The sequence below is a fragment of the Scyliorhinus canicula genome, chromosome 18, assembly GCF_902713615.1.
Source record: "Scyliorhinus canicula chromosome 18, sScyCan1.1, whole genome shotgun sequence".
Classification (NCBI taxonomy): Eukaryota; Metazoa; Chordata; class Chondrichthyes; order Carcharhiniformes; family Scyliorhinidae; genus Scyliorhinus; species Scyliorhinus canicula.
The window spans coordinates 22,428,038-22,448,092 of NC_052163.1; the positions used below are offsets into that span (position 1 = coordinate 22,428,038).

At 41.4% G+C, this 20,055-nt stretch overlaps 1 protein-coding gene across 6 annotated transcripts in view; it reads right to left on the reverse strand.

The window, feature by feature from the left end:
• Nucleotides 1-7,468: 7,468 nt before the first annotated feature.
• The window catches only part of LOC119953196 (transcription factor MafG), a 57,195-nt gene continuing 44,608 nt past the window's right edge, over nucleotides 7,469-20,055 (reverse strand). For all 6 annotated transcript variants that reach the window (XM_038777189.1, XM_038777190.1, XM_038777191.1 and 3 more), the window contains exon 3: nucleotides 7,469-10,537. In XM_038777189.1, the coding sequence (XP_038633117.1) occupies nucleotides 10,085-10,537 (453 nt within the window). In that variant the 3' untranslated portion in view covers nucleotides 7,469-10,084. The remainder of the gene's footprint in view (nucleotides 10,538-20,055) is intronic.

Genomic DNA, 20,055 nt, shown 5'->3' on the forward strand with positions numbered 1-20,055 from the left:
GTACTATGTTGTAACTTTTATTTCTCTTTATCAACTTAAAGCTATAAGCCCATTTAGCATCCATGGATCAAAATGAGAACAGCAGAACTAAAGAAATGGGACAGAATCAGCAGGAAGTGCTCTTACACACCCATTCTGTTTCTAGATTGGAAGATTATGGCAAGCTCTTCTGCTATCGCCCCCCGCATGAGGTAACTTGTCTATATACTGTATAGCAAATTGCTATTTCTGAAAGAAACCTAATTAACATTTGAATTGATCAGCACAAATTGCTCCCACCAACTCACAGGGGAATTTGTTCTATAAGTTGACCATTCACCAAAATATAAGGCGGGGTCCTCCTGTATCCGTGCGATGGCGCAATGCCAGCGTACAAAACGGCGCGAAGCACTCCGGCATCGGGCCGACCGCAAGTTGCGAAATTCTCTGCACTTCCGGGGGCTAGGCCAGCGCAAGAGGGTTGGTGCCACGCCAGTCGGCGCAGAAGGGACTGCGTGAGTTAGCACATGCGCAGAACCGCCGGCGTGGTTCAGCGCATGCGCAGACAGGCCAGCATATTCTAGCGCATGCGCGGGGGGGGGGGGGTGTCTTCTCCGCGCCGGCCATGGCGGAGCCTCACAGGAGCTGGCGTGGAAGGAAGGAGTGCCCCCACGGCACAGGCCTGCCCGCTGATCGGTGGGCCCCAATTGTGGGCCAGGCCCGCCAGGCCCCCCCCCCCCCGGAGGACCGCACCAGCCAACCTACCTGTCAGGTCCCGCCGTGTGGGGCTATATCCAGTCCACGCCAGCGGGACTACCAGAAACCGACGGCCGCTCGGCCCATCGGGGCCCAGAGAATTGCCGGGGGGGGGGGGGGGGGGGCGCTGCCAACGGCCCCCAAACGGCACGGCATGATCCCCGCCCCCGCCCGAAAACCGGCGCCAGAGAAAATGGCAGCTGGCGTCGGAGCGGGATTCACGCCACCCCCCCCCCAGGGATTCTCCAACCCAGCAGGGGGGTCAGAGAATCCCGCCCATAGTTTCTGCAAATTAATTTTAAACGTATCCACACATTCCACCACCAACCTCCCATCCCACCTCAATAAGTGCAGGCTGTGTCCTCGGCTTCCATTGTTTCTATTTCAAGTATCGTAATTACTGAGAAAATAAGTTTAAAACAAAATTACAATCAATAAAATCAATTTGTGCCTCAGTCACATTGGAGTTGCTGGACTACCACCTGAACACTGCTGGTATTCTCCCCTTCCCTATTTGGTGAATTCAGAACACCAAGTTGGAGCCATTGAACAGATCCAGGCTGCTAGTGATTGGAAATACATCTACCTCGGTTCTGTGAGACCACTTTGGAAACCAAAAGTGATCCTTTTAAAATAGGACAAAGAAATCGACTGGATTTTTAGCATTAGAATTTAATCATTAGAAACTCCATACCAAACTATGACCAATGCAGGCAGTTAGTGCAATATTAAAATCAAATTTACATGCATGTCATATCTCCAAGTAAAAACCAGATGGATTTCTGTATGTTCATAATCCACAAGAGAATGAATGATATTACCTCTTGCCTTTACTACAGGCAAGAGTTCACTCAATAATATGCTTGTGGAAATGAACATAGTTTCATTATAACCGGATTCCAGAACATTCAGCACTAATTAACCTGAACAAAGTTATCAAGTTAATCTTTTGAGGATGAAAGCAAAATATTGCGGATGCTAGAGATATGAAATAAAAACAAAGTGCTTCTTTGGAAGAGGAGGGGCCATATTGGACTGTTAACTCTATTTCTTCCCACAGACGCTGCCAGACCTGTGGAGATTTTCCAGCACTTGAAATGAAATGAAAATCGCTTATCGTCACGAGTAGGCTTCAATGAAGTTACTGTGAAAAGCCCCTAGTCGCCACATTCCGGCGCCTGTCCAGGGAGGCTGGTACGGGAATCGAACCGTGCTGCTGGCCTGCTTAGAACATAGAACAGTACAGCACAGAACAGGCCCTTCGGCCTTCAATGTTGTGCCGAGCCATGATCACCCTACTCAAACCCACATATCCACCCTATACCCGTAACCCAACAACCCCTCCCCCATTAACCTTACTTTTTTTAAAATTAGGACACTACGGGCAATTTAGCATGGCCAATCCACCTAAGCCGCACATCTTTGGACTGTGGGAGGAAACCCACGCACACAGGGGGAGGACGTGCAGACTCCACACAGCCAGTGACCCAGCCGGGAATCGAACCTGGGACCCTGGAGCTGTGAAACATTTATGCTAACCACCATGCTACCCTGCTGCCCTGATTTCCCTTATAGGGTCTGCTTGGTCTGCTTTAAAAGCCAGCGATTTAGCTGAGTGAGCTAAACCAGCCCTTGACATTCCAGTAAATAGAACTTTTGATGACAGTTGCAGAAATTTGGTTAAATTGTATGAATTCCAAGGGTATCTGTCATTTTTATTTAGGCTCAGCTGGGTTTCTAATATGCAAGGAAACCCATGCTGCTACAAGTTTTGACATCTATCTCCAATCTTCATTTGGTGGATATCAAATCTACAACCTTTCCTGAAAGAACATACCTGATGTACTCCAGCTCAATCAATCAATTGGGGTAAGAGTGGAAAAATTCAAGCCCAAGGAATCTGAGAAGTATGAAAGAGTACCTGCCTAAAATCACAGGTTGCCCACAAAGAATGCTATTAGGGTTCTTGCCGTCTGTCTAACTATCCTTTGGGACTTCGGCAAGGTTATTCAACATCAATAAATTTTACCGATGGCACAATTGAGGTGCTCAATATGACTTTTTATTTAAAAGCCCGAAACCTGTTCCAACACACAATGGAACATTGTTTCAAAGAGCATTTTAACTCCACAAATGTTGATGCTCACTGAATTGCCTAGCAATGAAGGAATTCATACTAGTTAATTATTACTTAATGGTTCATTTACTAAACAGAAATCATTTAAGGTGCATGATTTTCCCATTGAATAGAATGTTTTCACTTGCACGGATTACTCCAGTCCTTTCACTAATTCAAAAATGGGTGTAATACATTGTGAATGCGTAGAGATTTGTGATACTTTTGATATTTAAGATATGGAGACTTTTTTTACTTTACACACTTCCCCCAATTTTAATCTTTTACTTGTTCTCCTTATTTTGTGCACAGTTTCTTGGTTAATTTTCTTCCACAAGCCCCTGGCATTGATAGAAAAAAAAAGGGCTGGTTTAGCTCAGTGGGCTAGCCGGCTGGTTTGTGATGCAGAACAAGGCCAGCAGCGCGGGCTCAATTCCCGTACCAGCTTACCTGAACAGGCGCCAGAATGTGGTGACAAGGGCTTTTCACAGTAACTTCATACTTGTGACAATAAAAGGTTATTATTATTATGTTCTAGCACCAATTTCCACAAGTTCTATACCAATCAGAATATTGGAGCAGTACCACTCCTGTTCCTCTTAACTCACAAGCAATATAAAAAAAGGCTTAAAAAATTATATTTTGCTGTCCATCGTTGCCTAGTGGGCAGGTCAGCATGCTCCCCACTGAGACCTCGATGATGGGTATGGTTTATAATTGCAATCATCGGGGAGAAAAGGATGGCTGGGAAAAGTGGCCAAGTGTCGTGCGGTCCATTTTAACTTCTCTCCCCCCCCCATCCTGCCAGGTTTCCACTTGCTGCGGTGGGAGTTAAATCGAGCCCACAATGTAACAAGTACCATGTGAACCTGACTGACTGAACCTCATTGGCAAATTTGTGCTTTTGAAGAAAGAGAATACTTCTATAGAAGAATCCAGGTCATTTGCTTCTTTTAAAAAAAAATAAGGGGCTTCACATGGTAATTTCTGCACTTCAGATACTGTTTAGGGCAAAATACGTCCAGTTGAATTTGGGTTTGATCTTTTGACATTTTGGAGGGGAATGGAGCAATTGGACTGTCATTGTTTCTTGGATTAAAGAATCATTGTGTCTTGGATTGAAGTGATGATCCACAAGACCAAGAAAGAAATAGGTTGTAAAATTCAGATTTTATAGAAAAATTCCTCCTTGGAAACTGACCAGTTAAAAAATATATACATTTAGTTGTGACTATATACATTCACTAATTAAATAAATCCCTTCCTAAAAAGGTCAAGTTGATGGGACAGAAGAACAAATCTACATACAATTTGGATCACACACTCCTTCTACACATTGTAAAAAACACATCTTGGCATTCCACTAGGCTAGGTCACTTTAAAAGGTGTTTATTGGTCATATATAAAATAAAGTAAGCTGTATCTCAACAAACATACAGTATATACAGAAATAAATTAATGTGTCCAATGGAAACGGATAGTTAATTTTCATGGCGGTTATGAATACATACTTATCTACAGATCATAAAGTACAATAATTTAGGTAATAAATACTTATTACATGGACTCTTTATACAAAGTACAACAACAGTGATTCATTACACCCTTTGAGCCAGAACCTGATACAGAGCATTAGTCAATAAAATAGTTTTACTTTTAATAATCTAATACTGCACACATTCCACATCACTACATTGGCTGGTTGTATGCAGCCTCCTCCTCGTTATCTGAATCCTCAATAGTGTGATTACAATGTTCCTGGGAAGTAAAAAGTAATAACCATTTCCTGGCACTTAGATTTAGGTCTCTTAAGCACCCAGACCTACATCCCATTATTTTGCACCGATGACATAGGACATTATTTATTTATTTTTATTGTAAACACATCGAGTCCATGGAAAATCTTTTGCAAAATACAATGGGCTCCAAAGTTCCAGGCAATTTGCACAGAGGGGCAAGTAAATTTATATCAGCTTCAAGTTGAATCCAGTACCCAGCCTTGCATAAGTGTCAAGAAAAGTATTAGCTGAATCTGGTACAATATGTTGTAAGTACAATGATAAACTAGCCAATCGAAAAACTGTTGTCAAAAACTAAGTTACTGCAGCTAGACTCCAGCCCCTTGCAAAAATAAAATCTACGATAGCATTTTCCTCCAATGCGTATTCACTTCCCAGCTGATCGCCGGAAACAGGTTCATTTTGAATGATCCAAAATCAAAAAGGGACCTGAACCTTTCCCAACTTCCACTTCTAATTCCTTATATTTAACTTCCCAGTGACATGCAATCACCCACTAATGTGCTTGGCCAATAATGGGCAGTAATGCTTCTGAAAATCTGCCAGGGTCTGGCCAAAGGGCTGTAATAAATGCAAAGCTGGATGCAGCACTCTGGCAGCAGTGCAACAGTGAAACAGAATACCTGCCCAATCGACTCCAAAAAGTGAGAAACTGCTCTGCAGCAAGGTGGGGATTATACATCCTTGGTCACAATCTTATTTACAATAAAATGGAGCCAGGAAGGATGAACACCCTTGTCTGATAGCATACTTCCACTATTTTTAGCCTAAATTTCATTAGTAGGGAAAGAGCAGAATGGCTGAAGGTTTGCAAAGTTGGGAAGTGCAAACCTAATTACTGGTTCGTGAAGTGTGACAGTTTGGTCATCAGGCAAGAGGTGAATATCCAATCGAACGGACAGCTTGGTTTCAGATTTCTGATCAATTTGAATCCCATTTAATTATTGCAGAAAATAAGAAACTATTCTTCACCAACATGCCCAGAATAGGCTTCATGTGGGCTCGAAGTCAAAGGGTTTAAACACGATAGTGATGTTCTTTTTTTGCTGTTTGTGCTAATAGATAAAAATGACCATTGGCATGTATTACTCCAGTCTATAACTTTGTGCACACAATAACAGACACACGCACACACACACAAACACTCCTGTAACACAAGTAACTATTTAGCCCTTATATTAAACACATTATTTGCACTATAAGTAGTCACCCTTGTTATCTGTGGGGCACTATTCGAACAACGTTGGCCTGGACACCAATTACTGCTTGCATATTTGAAGAACCTCACTTGACAACAGTCACCAAGCCGTACACATGTACGCCACACACCTCACATACAAAGCACTTGCTAAAACAAGCACTTACGCACTCTAGTCACAGAATAAACGTCACAAGCTGACAGCATTAACAGAGAAAAACAAATCACCACAGCATCTGAATGGGAATCAGGACAAGGTTTCAGTTATTATTCTTGCAATTTTCCGAGCGTGGAGGGAAATTTTTTTCTTAACCTACTTGCTATAGATCAATTTGTATCAAAAAATGCCTTTTTCGAAAAGGTGCTAATTATGAAAATAGTTTTTTCCCCCCTTCAACTCCAATGGCATTGGAAACCCATACCTCAGGTGCCCCTTTCTCAGTCAGCATAGAGTATATCTCTCGGTTGAAAAGTGTGGAGTTGATGCATTCTCTTGTGAAATAAGTCACACCCCCCCCCCCCCCCCCCCGCCCCCCACAAACTGCAGTTCTAGTCCAATTTCCTTTCCTCTGAAATAAGACTCCTGCTTCAAATATAACTATAATGCTATGATTCTGTTCATGCCTTCTTCCCGCCCCTCAAATATATGAAACAATGCTGGTATCGTGGTTAAAAAAAATAATTCTACTTTTCCAAATCGATTTGAAATAGGTTTACTCAAAACCAAATGGGTTATTTACAAGCATGGATAAAACTACATCCTAAATTTCTAAGTGAAGCGGAGGGGGAAAAACCTCACTCGACACACAAATTTAATTACAAATTCCTTTGACTTTCGTCTCAATTCAACTTTTAAAACTCTACTCTGTGATTGAACAGTTTAAGCATGGAAGTCATGTTTTAATTTTAAAAGTCCTCCAGAATCAGGTATTTTTGACCAGACAAGTTAGCGTTAAAAGCAATCAAAACTGAAGGCTGTTAATTATTCGCTATCACTTAACACCTGGCTGTATGATTCCACATTCAACAATATGCTCACTGCCAGAAGACAAGGCTCGACTTCATTTCCAGCGATAAGCTGTTGTGAACTCACGTGATTACTTAAATCGCCACACAGTTTATGTATTATTCAAAACAGCTACACATTGCACGAAAAGCTGGCCAAAGGCAGGCATTGTGTCGGCACCAGACACTCAACATCTCAAACTGGCATCTGTAGAGTGGTGGATGCAACGTTTTTGCAAATATATTGTGCAGCCTTGTATATTCTGAACTAAAAATATATGCTACACATCTCATTCAAAATCCTACGTGACCCTCCCACGGTTTGTACAACTTAACAGATCGCTGCAGGACAAGTTATACATTTTATTGGTTTTAACAGGATTGATTGGGATTTCACCAAGAATTCTTGGTGGCTTTTAAACAGGTTGTTGGGTAGGTTAAAAAGCCAGGTTCCGTTGAGATGCTGAGGGTATTTTGCACAGCCCTTTATGGCACAGATAGAAATTGTTTCTGACAAAAATAAGTCTCTTCTTACTGAAAACAATTGTGCAGAACAGCATTTTCTACAAGTACAATATCACAATTAGATAGAGGTGCGCGAGAAACCAAGTCATATTTGTAGTTTAGCCAAATAGAATTGTATTTTAGACCAAACATCGGGTTAACAGTGAACAATTAGCAACTCCAATAACAGCTCAACAATTGAACAGCACCTTCGAATACACATTCAACATAAAATTACATTAAACATTGAATATATTTTGCATTTCCAAATCTTTAACTGTAATATAGAATTCTACTTCAATACAACTAAAGAACAAATCCCTTAGTTTGTGTTGGCAGTAAATGTGTACAAACTGATACAAAGTTCAGGGGTTACAACATGGGGACACTCTGGAGCTGACGGCGGTATATAGGCCAACAAAAGGTTCGCAAGGAATTCAAAATTCATCATTATTTCATCCCCCATATTTAAAGAAAACTGCAGAGCAAATACACATCTCAAAATGGTTAACATTGATGCTGTGCAATAGTTTAGTATTCCTGGTTTGGTTAAATGGGCCTATAAGAGTATTTCCGAAGAGATTGCTGATCAAACTGAACTGGAGGCTCACACACCTCCTTGACGTTTGTTGCATTGTTTTTAAAATTCACATGTGTAGCAAGTGTGGAGGAGGAAAAGATGGAAAAAGATGCACACAACATAAAACCCCATTGTGCTCACACACAAATAAATACAGAACTAAACAACTGTAAAATAACACTAAACTGCATATCAACACATCACAGATACATCACCCCGGATCCAATTAACACACTGATTCACTAGAAAGCTATTGATCTCAATAAGCCACTCTAGAAACATCTGGAAAAGCTATTAAACAATTTTTTTGTAATTTTTTGTATATAAATATTGTATGATAATCTGTGCACTTATAAAAATTAAACTCGAATACCCTTACATGTTGACAAAGATACTTTGTATACATACACTAAAGAGGAACTTTTACTATCAAAGATTCTCTGAATAATTTTTCATTCATATGGTTAATCAGCCCCTTCTACTCATACTTGATTTTTAGAAGCAATTTCAAATGTCTGTAAAAAGTCCAATACAGTCATTTTAATTTATTTTTTTGGCTGTGTGAGAGAGAGAGAGAGAGAGAGGGAGAGAAATGGTGGTGGGAGTGGAACAGCAGCTTATTCTAGTCAACAGGAACAAACAATAAGCAAACTCTCCACATCTAACTTCTGCCAGTCAGAGGGTTATACCCTTTTCCAGAAAAAGTAAACCGTGCAGCTAACAGGGCTTTTACTGTAACAGTGTTGTCTCTTCCGATACTTGCTGTGGCTCTTCCTTTACCACTCAACATCAGTGGTAATCTGAACATTCACCGACCACAATGCACAAGATGAAACAGCATGTTGTGGAAAGTATGAAATCTGTGAACTTCAGACACCAGACCTTTGAGCTCTAACTGTACGATACTCAACAATTATATATTACAATTTAATAAATGAGAAATAAAAAAGATTCAGAGAAAGAAACTGGGTTATCAGAAGCTCTCCATTTCGAGGAATCCAAAGCCACAAAGAATAAAGTTTTGATATGAAGACTGCACGTTTCAAATAATCAAAAGCTTCTGGTACAGCCTGAAATTCCACTGCCCTTCATTGGATAGTAACAAGCAGATGGCAGGGTTGCTGTTAACAGCTAATAGTGTTACAAATGGCGCTATTAATTCTGCCTCCTCCTGTCTCTGCACTTTGGAACAAATGTTGCGTATTGTCTTCCAATGATAATTGGTCTTTTTGTTAAGTGTACAAATTAAAATCATAATTTCGAATTTGTGCTATAAATTTGTCAAGAAAGACCCACTGGTATATGAATAGAAAGGAATACTTAACCATATGAACAGGTCATTTGAACTACCTTACTCCATGGTGATACGGTACACCGTGTTCAGATGTGCATGAATATGAGAAGCTGTTAACTGGTCAGTGCACAAAGTTAGCCACAAGATTTGAAATCAGAAATAAATACCTCTAATTTTTTTTTAAAACATTGTACTGACAGACCATTTTACAGCCCAATTGATTTAACTACTACAGCACTGTACAATGTTGGAAGATGCTTAAACAAGTCATGATGCCACTTCATTCAAATACAGAAACAATTTTTTTTTTTTGTTTTGCAAAGTTTGCTCAAGTTACAGCAAGGTCAATGAGCTTGTCCTTAAGGAAGGCTATGGAACCACCATCGTTTGGTGTGTGTGTATGTGTGTGTGCGCGCGCGTGCATTTGAAATGCTGTAATACAGCAAGATCTTCCCAGTCAATGAAGGTCTCCATTTGATTCACTTGTGGATACGATATGGTACTCATTATGAATTTGGTGCCCAAGTAAATATCGGACTTCCTACTTATTTTGATTTCACGCGGTTCAGTTAAAACTGGAGACATTTACAGGAATTGTGATAGAGGTGGACAAATTAAGGCCCTGAACATCGTTACCAAGTTTTAGTTGCTGTGATCAAATTAGGTTGACCATTCTAACTTTATCGAGTTGCCACAGTCCTGTAATTGCTTTTTTCTTGCAGAAAAATTGCATTTGGGGGCAGAAAGGATGGACTTTATTTTATTTTTTAAAAAACCTTGTGTTTAACTCCATAAATTGACCAGTTTTACTACAAACTAGTTTGGCTCTGGCCTGTGTCTACAGCAGTATGTACTAAGATCTTGCATTGGTTTTGGATTTGACTATTGTGATGACACTGGTGGTAGCCACTTTGACTGGCATAATGGGGCCAATGGCAGATGTGATGGGACCTCTAACTGGCATGACGGGTCCTCTGGCCACGGTCCTGGCGAAGCTCTGCAAGGCCTCATACTTGGATCGCAGGGCATCCAGCTCTAATTTCATGCTGGCATTCTCAGATGCCAGCTTCTCCACCTCTTGCTGAAGTTCTGCTTTCTGCTTCTCCAATTCCTCCTTCTGAGTTACCCGCTTGACACGGCAGCTGGCTGCGTAGCCACGATTCTTGAGCGTTCTGCGGCGCTGCTTCAGCCGGATGATGTCCTCTTTGGTTAGGCCCCGTAGATGCTGGTTCAGTTCTCGAACGGACATAGAGACGAGCTCCTGATCTGTAAGACTGGCTCCATTTTCACCTGGCTCCCGCTTCACCTGTGGGGGAGGGAAAGAAGAAGAAAGCTTTCAAAATGTGGCACCGACTTAAAAGCAAGCATTTTGAAATTCTGACTCATAGGACAAGTTTCCATTTGATCAATTAAACGTCAAGTACTTTCAAACCATTGTAGAGGTACACTGCATGTTTAACCAACTCGGAGGGATTTTCAATATGAACATTAATCATCAAATTGAATCACATGTATAAAGAATTGCCTGTAAATAGAGAGTTACATCTTATGGGCTAGATTCTCCGTCCCGTGACACCCGGATCGTGTTTCCCCGATGGGACGGAGAATTGAGCATTGGGGTAAAATTGGCGGGTTCGATGCCGGGGCGCCGACCCGATCGTTATGCTGCGACCCCTTACTGGCGGCAGGATCGAGGACCATGACCACGCGCTTTTGTATGCATTTAGCGGACCCAGCACCCTATGCTCCAGCCCTCCGTGGTTCCCTGGTTTCCTGGGCCAGGAATCACGTGGGTGCGGATGACTTGTGGTCTCCACCAGCGTGGCTCTGTTGTTGTGGTGGACCAAGGGGGGAACTCTCCCTCCCCTCCATCCCCACAAAGCGTTGACTGCCCACTCCTCCTCTATCAGGACCCTCCCATCCCCAGGGATCACTGCAACAGGAGGACCCCATAACTCACTGAACCCCCCCACAGAGACCCCCAGGCAATCTGGGTGTGGGGGGGGGCTGCTTTGCAGTGCTGGAGGGGGGTGGCTGACTGCAGGACCTTGCTATCGGGCCACCCGCTGAAAAAGACAGCCCGATAGCGGTGTTCCCTCATATTCCACGCCATGCATAAATCTGCATGGTGAGGAACACCAAATTGCATTTGCGCTCCCAGGGGGATGGGCCGAGGGGTTGTGGTGAGCGGGCACAGATCACCAATGCTACAGACTGCAAATAAGACATGAGGCTGCACACATCGCTGACTACCCACTGTGAACTTAGCGCAATGGGTTGTATGGGTGTCTCCCCAGGCCACCTCCCTAGGTACCCTCTGGCCCCAGCCGACCCATCAACAGGATGGGTCTGCTGCTGTGCCATCTTCTTGGCTGGGATGAGCGTGTGTGGGGAGTGGAGTGCCTATGAGCAGCTCCTGCTCGTCAAGCTCTTGGGTGCCAATCCGGACCCCAGCACATCACACACCAGCGTTCGTTGGAGGTGCACTATGATAGAATCCCTACAGTGCAGAAGGAGGCCATTCGGTCCTTCGAGTCTGCACCGACTCTCTGAAAGTCAACCGTACCTATGGTCAGGCCCCACCCCAACCCCATAACCCAACCCAACCTTCTGGATACAAAGCGACAATTTAGCATGGTCAATCCATCTAACATGCACATCTTTGGGCTGAGGAAGGAAGCCGGAGCACCCGGGAGGAAACCCACGCAGACAGGGGGAGAGAGTGCAAATTTCACCCAGACAGTGACCAGAGGCCGGAACTGAACCCCGGTTCCCTGGCGCTGAGGCAGCAGTGCTAACCACTGTGCCGCCCACTAGCTCCACGTGGCACCTGCTCCAGCCCATTAGGATGTCCTGAATCGCTCCGTGTCCGGCACTGCTTTTGGGGCCATAGAACTCCCGCGACGCAGTCCCAACATCAGCAATTAAGTCTCTTAAATGAAGAACCGGCTCCCAAATGGAGAATCTCGCCCTATTTATTTGCAGAAGTTTTTCATACGAGGGTTGATTCTTTGACATTACAAATATATTCTCCCTCTATAACCTATGCAACTTTTCGGCTTCCACCACCATTTTCGATCCATCATCAAAAATAGCTGTTTGTACACAAATTCTAACGTTTAACTGAATTGCCCATCTTACCTTAGATTAAATAAATGACAGGAGAGGAATTAGTCAAGAGAAATGGAGAAAATGTTAAACGAAAAAATAACTGGCCATGTTCAAGGACACAAAAGGCACCAATCGTAGTTAGGAAGTTGGGAAATCAACCTTCTCACTCCAAATGAAGATGGGAAATAAATGACCAGGGAAGGCCCTGAAAATAGACAGTGTAAATGGGCAGAAATGCAGAAAGCTGCAGCACAGAAGGATTTGGGGGTCCTCGTGCACAGATCACAAAAAGTTAGCATGCAAGTTCAGCAGGTAATATGGAAGGCAAATGGAATGGAAAGTAAAATAGGGAAGTCTTGCTAAAACTGTACAAGGCATAGTTAAACCACACCGGGAATAGAGTGAACAATTCAGTCCCGCTTATCTAAGGAAAGATATACATTTATTGGAGGCATCCCAGAGGAGGTCCACTAGGTTGATTCCTGGATTTTCTTACGAGGAGATGTTGAGTTGGTTGGGCCTGTACTCACTCATTGGGAGTTCAGAAGAATAACAGGCAACCCTATTGAGACAAATAGGATTCTTAAGGGGTTTGACAGTGTGGATGCCGAGTTGTTTTCCCATCTGGGAGAGTCTAGGACCAGAGGGCATAACCTCAGAGTAAGGGGTCACCCATTTAAGTCAGAGACGAGGAGGAATTTCTTCTCTCAAGAGGGTGGTGAATCTGTGGAATTCCCTACCGCAGAGGGCTATAGAGGCTGGGTCATAGAGCATAGTGCAGAAGGAGGCCATTCGGCCCATCACGTCTGCACCGACTCACTTAAGCCCTCACTTCCACCCTATCCCCGTAACCCAATGCCCCCTCCTAACCTTTTTTGGTCACATGAAATATGTTCAAGGCTGAGATAGATTTTTTAATCATTCAGAGAAACATGGGTTAAGAAAAGAAGGCAGGAAAGTGGAGTTGAGGATTGTAACAGATCAGTCATGATCTCACTGAATGGCAGAGCAGTCTCAATGGGCAGAGTGGTTTACGAAGTCCAAGGGTGAACTCTTGAAAGAAGAAGAAAAAGGGAAGGATTATATAAAAAGGAAGAGGCAAGGTGAAAGGGGGAGCAGCCTGTTGGACTTAATGTTATGTAGCTAACTTGCTGGGAACAAAGTTCACTAAGATAATAGGATGCCAGAAATTCCTAACTGTACCATTCGAAGCGGTTACGTGGCCTCAAGGTGATATACGAAAAGATAATGTATCTATTACTGTAACTATTCCATTAAAACTGCTGATAAAAAAACATCAGTCTTCTGCATTAAAGAATTGGGTAGTGAATATTCACAATGCTGACGTTTGGAACAATTTGGGACTTTGCTACATCCATATCGAAAATTAAAATCAGAAATTTGTCGTCACCCTCACCTGTTATTTTTTTGGTTCAGTCATGTCAGATAGTTTCATTACTGCAATGGTCTCAAACGTTGACAGGTTAAATGCTTAGATGGTCATTAATTTTCCGTACAAATTGCATTAAGTGCTGTTATTTGTTTAATCCAATCAGTTAATTAACTGGAATGATCTGTGGCTTGGTGGTAACCAGTCAATGCAAGTGCAGAGCCTCAGTGGGTATGAAATAAAAATGAATATTTATTAGTGCCTGAAGGGAATCAACTCTTTTCAGATCGGTAAAAAGGCTATTTTAATGTAAATATTAAAGCCCAGTTTTAATACCCATTTTAAAATAAGGATCAGTACTCATAACCTTAGACCAGGGGTGGGCAAACTACGGCCCGTGGGCCGCATGCGGCCCGCCAAAGGTCTTTATGCAGCCCACCAAGATCAAGTCATAAAAAAAATTTAAAAAAATTTAAGGTTAATGTGGGGGGCTGTTGGGTTACGGGTATAGGGTGGATACGTGGGTTTGAGTAGGGTGATCATGGCTCGGCACAACATTGAGGGCCGAAGGGCCTGTTCTGTGCTGTACTGTTCTATGTTCTATATGAGGCGTCCAGAATCATAACCGGGTGAAGCGCCATTTTTGAAAAGTAGAGATAAAGAGGGCTAAAGGCAGGATGCCACCGGGGGAAGCGCTGAGGTATATGCCGCACGCTAATTGGTTACAACCGGGACTATTAATACTATGCGGCCCTTTAAAATTGTGAATTTCTGAATGTGGCCCTTGCACGGAAAAGTTTGCCCACCCCTGCCTTGGACCAAAACACATAACTTCAACAGAAGCACAAAAGGCTGACACATGCACAAACTAATTGTAGATTAAATCAACATTTTTGCTGAGAAAATGAACAAGCTATTGTTCTGATGGACATATTTTCAAAGTCAGTTTGACATTAAGAAATAAGCTGTACCAGTAATCGAGATCAAGGTCAAGTAAGCACTACAGCAACATGAAGGCACCATTGTCCAGAATGTGGATAAAGCAAAGTCAGCAGAAAACCAGTAGAAACCAGTCTTGATAAAAGCACAGAATCGCATTCCACAGCATACACAAATATTCAAACATGAAACATTCAGAACTGATGTTGCACATTAAGGATTGACAGTTAACCATCAAATTAAACGTATTTGATTCTAACCCAAACCAATTAGGACGACAGAGTGTAGACAGATGGCTTCAGACTGATAAAATTCTCTTTAAACATGATGGTCCGTACAGCCATCTTTATTCCGCGATCATCCTATACTTTGATCTATCTATTTGCTATCTCTATTGTCATATTTTCACTTTTCCACTCTAACACTCGAAGTAAGTGCAAGCGGTTTTGCCGTAAGCAAGAAACCATTTCTGAATTATTTTGAAAGTTAAATTGTTTATAAGTTACTTCTCTTTAAGCCCTTTGCTAGCCGGACTTTATTGAGAATAGATTTAAGTTTCTCTCAATTGTAATCAAATAGAGGCAATAAAAGATTCTTGTTTGCATCTGAGAAGTGTAACTCAAATTTCGACTGAGTTTTCGTGTTGCGAGACTTCACTAGATCCGCTTGGCAGATCTCTACAATGTGATGCAGTCGGCAAAAGGGGAAGAGTGCAGAATCGGAGGAAGACCAAAGAAAAACCAGAAGGACGGAAGACCCAAAAACATCTATCCAAAAAACGGCTAATACTGGGGTAAGAAAATATATTTTTCGCCCATTAAAAGTCTTAAAGCCGCATCAAGTAGTGCTTCGACCCCTTAGAAAACACCTTTTTCAGAAGGTGTTATTCACTCGGGTGCCGGTCGTAGTAAATAAAATAAAACGAGACTGAATAGTAAATAGTCGCAGCGGTGTAATCAAATATTGCACACTAACATAGTTGACGACCCAAAAAAATTGGGTTTAAGGCTGAGTTTATGGCGGACATGACTCCTAAAATAGATGCAGAACCTTCAAAAGGTAGAGAACAACTTTCCACAACTTCAAGCGGAGGTCGCGCTGTACCAGATGTCTCGGTTGACGATACATTGGCAGATCTTAGATTTATAGACATTTTGGACTGTCTAAAGTATCCACAAAAATTGAATCAAAATATCACACCCCTAAAGGACAGTGGTCCCTTGACAACATCAAAAAAGTTTTGGAAAAAAACACTACACGATTGATCAAAAAGAAACCCATGAAATGGTCTTTTGCAGTAATGGCACAGCTCCATAAGCAGTAAGAAACAATCACAAAAAAAAAACACAATTGCGAACTTAAAACTGCCAAAGAAAAACTAGTGGCAGTCATTGACCAATTGCGAGCTGGAAAATCTAAGCTCAAGAAATACGATCAAACTGAAACACTGTTGGCAGACTCAAAATGCAGAACTCAGCTATTACTATTACAAACTGATGAACTCCAAAAGAAAATACTGACTCAGAATCCAAACTTTAACAGTTAATATCAGAAAATTATGGTCTTAAAAGTCAAAATTGCCAGTTACTGGAGGAAAAATGTATTTTGGAAAGTGACATGGACACCATGAAATGTCATAACAAATTACTGACAGACATGTACAGCGCCACCAACGGGAAGAGTTGAAATGCTTTTCACTGAGGCCCAAGATGTACCAGTGATGTCTAAATCAAATCCTACATTATTGCAAGCTGCTACTGACATGAAAACAATGAATACACTGATCGAAGTTCCACAGGGGGTGTCTGGCCAAATGGACTATCTGTCTGTTCTGGGTTCAAGTTGACTTTTACCCCAGAACAAACCATGATATTACTCTCAGAGCGACCACGACATGTTGCTGGTCCCAATCCAAAAGCCTCTCATGGCAGCTTTAATAGACTGAGAGATTTTTTATATAGAAAAGCCTGTTCGGTTGAGCAACGAGCCTAGTGGCAGACAAACTGTAATACAACTTAACACATTAAGCACCAAACAGCTTGGAGTTGAAGCGATAAAGACAACAGCCTGGGTTTTAAGCCATTTAAAAGATCTATCATCTCAAACCAATTTTGTCACTGGTTTAAAACCAGAAATGTCTGCCACTTTAAACTTGATCCTGCCCAGACCTCAGTCCCAGTCCAAAACAGCAACTGCTAAAAACAGCACGTCAATCGTTGCTTCCCCTCCTCCTTTAACGACAAATCTAACCCCTGTACTCACTTCGAAAAAGAATTCCAGAAAAGATATTAAATTCCTTTCTCGTGTTGAAGACGGCCATTTTGTGAATTTCAGATTTCATGATTACATGGATTATGGCCCGCTAAAGGCCTGCCTCCTGGCTACAGTGATACGCTCTAATCACTATCGCCAAAAAGTTGCCAAGAACTGTTTACTTGAGAAAACTGTCATTATTTTGAATGTTGCTTTTTTAAATTTAAATTAACAAATCGACATCGACAGAAAGCCCAAGTTCATTCAGCGCAAGATTGGTTCAGTCATATATTCAGTAAGTTATTGTGTTTGATATTTTAAAATAAATGTTGAAAATTAGCTTGGAAATTAAAACTTCAGACAATGTGGAAGCTGTTTTTAAAAAAAAAAACTCTGATTAAAAGCAAACCTATGTTTCAAGAACACACTATTCTAAGACAATTGATCAGCAGTAATTTGGCAGCAATCCAACTTTGACTCCCAGTCCATTTAAGCGACATATATAAAAAAAAGTTTGAGAAAGACGCAAATGGCATCATTCTAAGCGATACGCCCCTTTTTGTTTCTGCAGGAAAATTAACCCTTTCAACAGTCTTTTGTGTATAATCCAGAAGATGTCAAAGACTTGGCAATTCACATCCAATACAAAGTTTAAAAAAAAACTTGACCAACCCTTTGATTACGCTCTTTGGGGTTGGCTTTCCAATTGGTTGGATGGCACAGGAATTATCATTCAGGAACGTTTCCTATTTTTGCATATTTGGACTTATCATTTATGTACTAATGTTGCTGATCAGATACTTTGGCTAATGCATGCCTACCCATAGTGCCCCACCAATCCACATGGTTCATGTTAATTCATATGCACCACTAGCCAATAACTTGAATTATTATTAATAATTTATTACTAAATTACATAATCAATTTGATAATCATTTTACTATTTATTACTAAATCATATACTCAACTTCAGTTATTTTACTGTGTAACCATTTTATCTGTATACATGAAATTATTATTATTAATTGTTTATTACTGAATTATGTAATCATGATAACAATTTTAAATCAGTATATCAATGTTTTAAGCAATACTAAGGAAAGAAAAGTTGGATCCACGCATCACGTGAAATGCGCGTATAAGTATTAAGATCTGTAAAAATGTTTACCATCTTATTCATTTTCAGTTATTTGATTGGCTTTGTAAATGTTGTACCAGAACTGAATGAGAACACATTCCTTTACACATCTAAGATATATGTTAAAAATTTCAACATTTCCAATTGTTGGGTATACATTGCAACCCCTACTAACTGAGGAGAAGGTATTCCCTTCTTAACTATCCCCTTTAATGCTTCAGAAACAGCAGAATGGGACACCTATCAGAGTGTCCCTCACTTTGTAGTGGTCCGTTATGGAGCATATTTATGTGAAAGAGGAAGGTACAAGATTTATCTAGAGAGATTTATTAACTTATGGAACTCTGCAGGATATCAACTAAACACTTTTCAGGATGGCATCAACTTAAATATAACCCTAACAAAAATCCTAAATATACTGGCCTTCCAACTAATATTAAACAAAAAGGATTAATATGCCTCACTAGTAATCACTCTAAAGGGATGAAAATGGGCAATAGTGTTTGTACTAATTATTTGTATGTTAACACAGCTTATGAATGTACGTGAAATCCATTACAAAGAACTGAACAGTCCTCAACAATAACAGGCACATACAACATAGAACATAGAACAGTACAGCGCAGAACAGGCCCTTCAGCCCTCAATGTTGTGCCGAGCCATGATCACCCTACTCAAACCCACGTATCCACCCTATACCCGTAACCCAACAACCCCCCCCTTAACCTTACTTTTATTAGGACACTATGGGCAATTTAGCATGGCCAATCCACCTCACCCGCACATCTTTGGACTGTGGGAGGAAACCGGAGCACCCGGAGGAAACCCACGCACACAGGGGGAGGACGTGCAGACTCCACACAGACAGTGACCCAGCCGGGAATCGAACCTGGGACGCTGGAGCTGTGAAGCATTTATGCTAACCACCATGCTACCCTGCTGCCCCCGACATATACATAGTACCTGCCATCCATCATCTTCCTCATCTCCCTTATGTTTCAGGACCAGCCACTTGAAGAAATAAACGTGCTATAACCTTACGAGACACAATTTATGCTAAACTTATTCCTTTTTACTGGGAGACAAGGGTTGCCAATGAATTAAAGAAAGTAACAACCATCATACAAAACGTGGCCGATTACACCGCCACTGCCCTAGATAAAATTTCTGACGAAATGCGAGCAATTTGAACCGTGGCATTACGAAATCGAATGGCACTTGACTATGTGCCGAAAAAGGTGGTACCTGCGCCCTGATTGGTGCGGAGTGTTGCACTTTTATTCCAGAAAACTCACTGGAGGTTAAAGATCTGGCATCACATATCCAAAACACTCCCAGATACCACTATTTGGGAGAAATTTTGCAGGTGGTTGGGCCACACTGGAATGTCTACAGTAAGAATAATCTTTTTCTCCTGTCTAGCAGGATTCAACATTTACATCACAAACCAGTGTACCGAGTGCATTAAACAACTATTCACTAAATGCAAGGGCCCAACAGTCAGAATGATTCACACTAACCCTACTGCACCACCATTAGATGAACTAGAACTGCAATATTATTGAAATGTTACTGATCAATTATTTGACTGTATTATTAACAGATTGCTAATAGATTAATACTGAATCAGTGGAATAAAGTTTGATCAATTGATTAATTGTTGTTTTATTATAAGATTCTTTAAGAATTATAATAGTTTTTGCTGTAATTCTTGTAATGCAAGGCTTGCCCACCCTATTGTTGAAAAAGCCAATGACAATGTAAATGAGTTCTCTTTGCGCTTTTACCTATCCTATTGTATTCACTCCTTTGTTTTATCTTATTGTGGTATATCTCACTTGATCTTTCGATTTATCAAAGCGCAGATTGAAGGGAATCAACTATTTTCAGATCGGTAAAAAGGCTATTTTAATGTAAATATTAAAGCCCAGTTTTAATACCCATTTTAAAATAAGGATCAGTACTCATAACCTTAGACCAAAACACATAACTT